The 8,513-nt window shown below is 36.9% G+C and overlaps 1 protein-coding gene across 1 annotated transcript; it reads right to left on the bottom strand.

Moving 5' to 3' along the window:
- Positions 1 to 2,419: 2,419 nt before the first annotated feature.
- On the bottom strand, positions 2,420 to 7,660 carry RB195_003966 (uncharacterized protein; the record flags this gene model as incomplete). Its single annotated transcript, XM_013451485.2, has 4 exons — positions 2,420 to 2,567; positions 3,350 to 3,436; positions 7,228 to 7,325; positions 7,547 to 7,660. The coding sequence occupies 4 exons, from the start codon at positions 7,658 to 7,660 to the stop codon at positions 2,420 to 2,422; spliced, it is 447 nt and encodes a 148-aa protein (XP_013306939.2).
- Positions 7,661 to 8,513: the final 853 nt, after the last annotated feature.

The raw sequence follows: 8,513 nt of genomic DNA, 5'->3' as shown, positions 1-8,513 counted from the left end.
ACCCGAATTTATCTAATCGGCAAATAAGTGCTATCATATTTGTGACAGTTGTCCACCCAGTGTGTCCGTTGCAAGAAAGCGATTATCGATTAGCGATCAAACAGCAAAATCGGATTTCTGATTACTGCTTACTGTGTTGACGAAAACTGAGCTAGGCACATTCTGTTGCCAAAGAAAAAACCAGAAAAAGTAGCCGTAGGTAGAATATTGGCAATGAAGCATGTTATCTAACGCAACAACTATAAAAAAAATTACAATCCCTATGGAAACTCCGAGGATCGCAATGATCTTCGCTCGCTCTGAGAGCGGCCAGTCCTTGAAAATTTATCGCTTGCCATTGCCGAACTATTCATAACCAATCCCGGTTGACCCTCAAACTTAAAATATACCAGTAATCTCTAGTAGAGTGCGAGGTCATGCCCGCTGCTATTCAAACACTTTGAAAAGTTACACAGAAGAGAAAAACGGACACAGAATCGAACTGAACTGACGCGATGGTCGCGGGGGCGGACGGATGGCTGCTGTGCGCGGCGTGCCGTGCCGACAGATTCGATTACTACATGAATAAAACAAATTTTTGAACATTCCTCTAAGGAACATGTGCCACGATTCGGAGGTTTTATTCAGACGGAAGAAGCCATGAACGAAATGAACTCATTCAGATTCTTATCGGAAGGAGCGAAGATTGCAAGTTCGGGAAATAAAATCCTAGGGAAAAAATCGTCTCCTGATATCGTCACTAAGGTAAGGAGGATAAGTGGATGAGGGAAGATTTGAACTAAGTTGAGTATTAAATCCAATGATAAGTTTACAAGTCTAAAAGCACAAAATTCACCCACAAGCCCCGGAAATAAAGTAAAAGCAAACAAAAATATAAAAACATATGGATAAAATGAAATATTATTATAAAAACATACAAATTTTACTGCAAGATCGTCATATCCACAGAGTGCATTTCGTTGAGGAAAAAAGTACGAGTAATTGATTAATTGGTTTTTTCACGCGCAAAGTGACCTGTTTGAAAAATGATTTCTTGAAAAGAAATGAGAGGAGAATCTCTACCTTTTCATACCTTCATATCATCGATTGCATTCAAAACATTCCGGAATGCCAATCGTTTAGAAAATTTTCTTGTAGGAAAAAGATGGTGGAAGAAATTTGGATGTTCTGACATTCGTAGATGGAGAACTTCAGCGGGAACTTTTTGTTTGATTTCAAATATTTGAAGAAAGCAATTATTAAAAAAATAGGGTCCAAGGCGAGGTCCAAATCTCCCGAAGTTATTCTTTTCCCATTAAATATGTTTGCCAATAGCTATTTATGAAAACTTTCGCAAAAAAAAAGCTCGATCGAAGAAAAAGAAAGCTCATAGAGCTTGTATGGGCAGATAGAGTTAGTTTACTCAAGAAAAAGCTCAACCGAGACCTACAAAAATTATATGATTCAAAAATAAGGATAAATAAATAAATAAATAAATAAATAGAAATCCAAGTAAAAACCCAAGTGCAGAATGAAAAATAACAGCACAGAACAGCAAACGGCAGCACATCAGCAGCAGAAATCAATAACTGGCCTAGAACATCCGTTGCTCTACCCAGTTTCCTTAATTTGATCTCGATGGTAGGTATCTGCAGCTTTCCACTAAAAGTTCATCTTATTTTTTAAAAGTAACCTAAAATTTCGCTTAATTTTAAACGTAAGAAAATAAGAAACGAAAAAAAAAAATCCTCATGGTTACAGCAAAATCCCCAATTCGGAACTATAGACCAACTTCTAGATATAATTTTAAGCAATATCTGATTTCGTAAATGAAAACATGAAAATCTTAAGCTTCGACCATTTTTTGACTCTGAAACAACGCCATTTTCCCGCAACGTTTAAAGCTTTTTTCACCATGATATCCGGAAACCAAACAGATCTCCTTGTACCTATCAATTTGCCACCGATCGGCCCACAATAAGGGTCCCACAAGTTCAGCCAGGCCGACGCAAAGCCGTTTTTCCTGTACCGGGCGCCTGACGATCGATAGGACGGGTAATTCACGCTGAGAGCGTTCTCTCGAAGCACCAATACTGCATTTAACTATGACGTCACATCGCGCTGCCTAGTATAAACACACAAGGAACACCTACCGAATATTTCCTTGGGAATTGTATTAAATGAATAACTGCGAAAAATTTTATACTATAAACACACAATACAGCCATTTCAAATTAATTACGAAAAGAAAACCGGCAGCAAAAAAAAGTAAAGAAAGAAAAAAAGAAAGAAGTAATGTGCTAGCGCTCACGCTACAATAACTACCTCAATATCAGAAAACGACCTCTAGGCGGGAATGGAAAAACGAGAAAAATAAGGGCAAGACAACTGACGGGGGCGTGGCTTACGATGGACAGCGCAGGATTTGGGACAATCCAGATCAATGTGAGAAGGAAGCATGGATACGTGTTGCACAGTAAAATTCGTGATTCGGTGTACAGTATGACCATTGTAGTTGACGTTGTTTGTAGTCGTAACGTTCAATCACACAACTTCCAAGTTTTCGATCGCAATGACATCCCCAATTTCTGGAAGATTATTCATTCAATCATTGATTCATTTATTGATTCATTCGCAAATTCATTCACTCATGATTCATCCTACCGTTCATTCGTTCACACGTTCATCCATCCGTTCGCTCACTCATCCACCCATTCATTCGTTCATTCACTCAATGATTGATCGAATAATCCGTTCATTAATTAATTAATTAATTAATTCATCCATTCTCTCATTCATTCATTCATTCATTCATTCATTCATCCGTTTACTCACTCTTTCATCCACCGAATCAGTCATTCATGCATTCGTTCGTCCCATTCATTCATTTGTCTGTTCATTCAGCCATTCGTTCGTTCACTCATTCATTGATTCATTCGCTTACTTATCGTTTCGTCTATTCATTCATTCACTCATGATTCATCCTACCGTTCATTCATTCACATATTCATCCATACGTTCATTCATTCATTCATTCATTCATTCACACATTCATCCATCCGTTCATTCATTCATTCATTCATTCATTCATTCATTCATTCATTCATTCATTCATTCATTCATTCATTCATTCACTCACTCACTCACTCATTCATTCATTCATTCATTCATTCATTCATTCATTCATTCATTCATTCATTCATTCATTCATTCATTCATTCATTCATTCATTCATTCATTCATTCATTCATTCATTCATTCATTCATTCATTCATTCATTCATTCATTCATTCATTCATTCATTCATTCACTCTTTCATCCACCGAATCACTAATTCATGCATTCGTTCAAAAACAAAAACAAAACTCACGTGTATCTCTGGTGCGGGGCCAAAACACACCAATCGGTCGGCTCTCGTGCATGGTAGCAATGGTTATGACGATTACATGGTTGGAAACTGAAATATAGCAATCGATGACGGGACCGTGGTGCAAATCATGGGACCTTTTCAGCAGTGAACAAAAAAAAATTGAATCAAAATGAAACAGACTTGCTCTTAATAAGTATAGTCGGATAAAAACGACCTGATTCTCGCTACAGTTGCATAAGCGGCCGCGCTCAAAGCGTAGCGGTTGTGATCGAGGTGCGACCCTCGCCTGCTCCACTCATTTCTGCAGCTCGAGCAGCTCGCAACCGTCAGCTCAACCGCTTCCCTTACGCAACTGCGCTGAGGTCGGATTTATTTTAACTCAGCTGTAACAGTATTGACAATGGTCCGATTACGTTATTTTCAGGGAAATAATTTTTAAAAAAGAATTTTCACCTTTACAATACTTTCAAATGTGTGGCAAACCACAGGCCGGTAAAAAAATTAATTAGTTAATCAAAACTAATAGAAACTAACTAAACTAAAAGTTAGAAAACAATTAAAAAATACACACCAAGAACATATGGAGATATAATGGAATTGATCAGCTTGTGAAAAAAATGCAAGCGGAATTATTATTTGTAAATTATACACAAATAATAAATTGATGGACCATGACTATAACGTGGATGATAATCGAGAAATTTATGGGAAGAAAAAGAGGAAAATTAATTTCTTACATGTTGTGCTGTGTTTCTTATGTTTACCGAGATTCGGGTAGGAAAAAAACATGAAAAAGACGCGGGTTCAAAACTACCTATGTCTGCTGTCAAAAAAAAAAACACCAGAAAAAAAATTTTAGTCGAGTAGTCATCGATAAATATTATGTGTCCTTTTTTACTGGAACAACAACTCCTCAATGTGTATTGTCTTCCTCTTTTCATTTTCATTTTCTTTCATTTTTTTTTTTTGTTAGAAAAATCGTACCAGAAGATTTTTTTATCCAGAAGAATAGCTTTTTCATTTCCATAGTCACACAAAAAGTGTTAAGGGCTTCAGAAAGATAAGAAAGACAGAAAATTAACAGGAAGGGCAGGCGATAACGAATTTAATCCTATTTTAAATGGTTGGTACTGGGACACAGATAAAAATTAGCTGCTGACAAGGTCTATATTGAAATTATACTTATTCCAATGATATCCAGAATCACATCCAAGAAACATTTTCTTTTGTTATTAAACAATATGTACAAAGGTTACCATTTCCACAGGTAGAATTACAGGTAGAATAAAACATAATACCGAATAAATTTCCTGTTGTTGTAGGAGAAAAGATAAGACGAATAAAAGACGATGCAGGCTGTTGAAGGCAAAACTCTCAGCCCCGTAGGGGACTCGAACCCCTGACCGTTAGATTAAAAGTCTAACGCTCTACCAACTGAGCTAACGAGGCTCCAAGGTAGTGTTTTCCAGGAACCGCTCACTAACCGCCATCAAATCTAATAACAAAGCAGAAAAAAGAAAAAAATTATGTTCTTTGTAAAACATGTAACATTCAAGTATAATATATAGTGTAATATATCTGCATAATGTACCAATAAAACTTTTTCAGGGTGAAAATTGTATGCGAGATTAGGTCCCGTTCGATATTCTTTCGAAAGTGATAAAAAATAAACAAAAAAAAATGAACTTTTTAGAAATAATTCCCTTAGTCAGATTTCACGAACTTAAAAATTAAAAAAAATCTGATTAGTGATCCGGTTTAGATTTGAGAGCACTTTTAGAAAAAAGATGTTGAGACAGAAATTCTTTTAAATTAGCCTTGTTCAAAGATGATGTTGCTGGTAAGAGAATATTTTATGCTATATATATTTATATTTGTATAACATTATATTATTTATATATTTTATATTTATTTATATCTATTTTACGCTTAAAATACAATCTTCACAGTGTGGTCACGCTGCGGGCACATACACTTTGGAAGTCTTTAAATATTTATTTTGTTCTTTTTTTTAAGAAACTTCAATTTCCTTTATTGAATGCAAAAATGATTTCTTTGTCAAAAATGTACACTAATAATGTCAAGGATATCTCAACAAGCACGCAAGGCATTTTTTTAAATTTGCATTGGATAAATTTCCAAAAATAAAAATGCACGAAAAAACTTCTATCCTAGTTCCACTTCCCCGAAAAATAAAAGTGCACGAAATAACTTCTATCCTTTCCCTTCCCCGAAAAATAAAAATTAAACAAAGAATGGCAATTGAAATTGGCAATAGTTGCTGTAACACAAAACTTCAACATTCTCACTTGTTCAAAAATAGAAAAATCAGAAAAAAGTGGAACTGAAATGAAGTAACATGAAACTTCTATCGATAATTATTCTCCGTGTGGAATGTCTTTGTTTTGTTTCTTCTTGGCTTCTGGATCGATTTTTTTTTCGTTTTGGGAATCTAGTGGTGGTGGCAATGTTGATTGATGTATGTACATGTATGTGTATGTAATTGACATCGCCTCAAGCACTTTGGAATGGATTAATAATTAAAATAGTGGAAAAAAGTCCAGTTTTAGATGTAGGTTACTAGTTCCTACTCCATAATTTCCCCCATTTCCTTGTTGACACTCATTTTTGGCCACTAAAATCTCTTAAGGAATGTTTTTTCTTTCATTCGCAGACTTTTTTTTCACTGCGATGAGCACTCGTTTCAATTGTTACCTCCTTTTCTTGCCCTTTTCTCACACTTTTCCTCTTTTCTCACCATCTCTGATACCTATTGACTAGAGAAAATTACTTACAAAATATGGAGTACATGCGGTTTCAGGATGTTGAACAAGGTTTGCCTGAAGTGAAAAATCACGGAATCACGGCTAAAACCTATCACGGAATTACTCAAAGACATAACCGCCCAAATCTGATGTGCTATGGATTTTCATTGGAGCATACCCATATCGGGTCGTAGATTATGAATACAGGGCTAGTTTCGCTCATTTCTCCTTGCATCATTGTAAACAAACGGCTTCAGAATGCGGTTCCTGACGACGTCCTCTATTGCAACGCGCCACCCTTGTGCCCCGCCCCTGCCGGCGATTCGTCGAAAATCTATTCGGACACCCCGATGGGCAGTGCATTTCATTCGAACAATACTCTCAATAGTAAGCCTGATTTGTGGGATGATCCCTTTAAAATCCCATCTGCAGACGAATAGCAGCGAGTGATGATTGAATTCAGTCATGCAGGAAATCCTGAAAGCCTGTGGAGGGATCATTGGTTGTCTAATCTTCATAGCACGACTGTCATCGAAGAATTCAATCATATATGTGGTGTCCAAGTTTATCCGGGCATACGCACTGCGTCCAAAGTGATTTCTCCATTCTCTGCCGAAGACACACACACTCTCTATGTCTGCGTCTCCACCTTTCTCTACCACCCACTCACACATTCTCTCCGTCTCTATATCTCTACGCTCTCTCCACGCACCGCGGTCCTGCGGTTGAACATAAGTCAACTATGTACGCTCATCTCGATGTTTCAATTGCGCAAGGTATCCAAAACTTCTGTTTTTATTGTAGAACAGAAGATTAGAAGGAAGTGTTCGTAATTTTTATATGTATGTAGTAATGTAAGCAATATGAAAATAGTAATTAACTAGTATTAGTGGTAGAAATTAGTATATTTAAAAATTAACAGAGCATTAGAACCGTTTAAAACAAGATTTTTCAAGGGTAAAAATAATGACTCCATAAAATAATAACAATATTAATTAATAAAATAGAACAGCTGCAGAAAATAAGAGTATTAGAACTGTTAAAGTCCATATTTTTCCAAAAAAAAAATAATATATAAAAATGAGGAATAAAAACAAAATAGAAAATTCTCACTATCCATTCGATGACATAAATTTCGCTCCATGACAATTATATTCTGAATTGTTAGTGTATTCGCGGCCGCCCACGCAACGTCGATCTCGTATTAAATGCTGAAATGATGCTGCATTTTCCAACGAAAGATGGTTGTTTTCTGTCGTAGCCATTTTGTTTTTGTTTGTTGCAGTCAGGAATGCATAGAAATGCATGTATCGCTTAGATTCTAAAAAAAGCAACAGGCTATTTTGAAGCGAAAAAGGAGGGACCTACATGATTACGTAATATTGCGTACAATATCACACCACCATTTGTAGTGAGACCTACAGAAGCATACCTCTTTCGGAGGCGGTCTGAAGTTCTTCACGTGTCCATCTCTGGTCAGCTTTGGTGAATTAGCCAGACAAAATCCTACTACGGTGACGAACAAGTACAGCCCTTTCGAAGACATGTGTACGGTGTGAAAAAAGTTGTGCAATGACAGAACCGGTGAAGATCAGTCGCTGAGATGGCATGAGGAACTGCGAGGCGTCGTTGTCGCATCTGAAATGCATACTAGATTGGCGTTGATCGACAACAAGTCGCGCTTCCAAGTGTCCGACGAGAAATCCAAGGTGTGAGTTGGTCCGGCTTGGATCAACAAAAAAAAAAACGAACATACAAAAAGAGGTGGTCCCGGATTGCCTGTGTCGAGATTTCCCGGCACAAATTATGAGAAGAAAAAAATCCGAAATATGTATCATCTCTAGAAGAAGTTGGATCGTGTAGTTGTCACTGCCGTCTTCCAAGCGAAAGTAGGAACTAGAAAGAAAAAAGAAAATTAAAAATAAGAAATACGAACAAAAATAGATCTGAGTCAATTCTGAGATATATTCTGATGAGATATGATAGGCATTTCTCTACCAGTTAAGACTGGGAACTCGTTCGCGTCCTACTATTCCATCAATGTTCAGATTAAACACTGAAAGTTAGCGTTGGACCTAACTCCAGAATTAGGCCCAATTCTTACTGGAGAATTTACTACTTTTTTTGTGCTAGAGGATCCAAGCTGATGTTCCGATGTTTAGGAGGGATGTTCCAATCTCGAGACGATTTCCATTATTTAACGCTGAAAACCCATTTCGGACAAGTTATGTTGTCCTCACTTTTGTTGATCCGTGGACTGTTGTTCCTTGGTTATGGCTAGTCGTCTCATTTCTTGGCAATTGCGCTTACATGCACCTTATGCAGGCACTGTAAAACGGCTTAGCTCAAAGAAATCACCCCACGAATCTTAGGTGGTGCAGATTTCAGGTGGAGTAATC

This window comes from Necator americanus, chromosome IV (genome assembly GCF_031761385.1).
Source record: "Necator americanus strain Aroian chromosome IV, whole genome shotgun sequence".
Classification (NCBI taxonomy): Eukaryota; Metazoa; Nematoda; class Chromadorea; order Rhabditida; family Ancylostomatidae; genus Necator; species Necator americanus.
The sequence above is the reverse complement of the archived record's forward strand: the minus strand, read 5'-3'. Positions and strand labels throughout refer to the sequence as shown.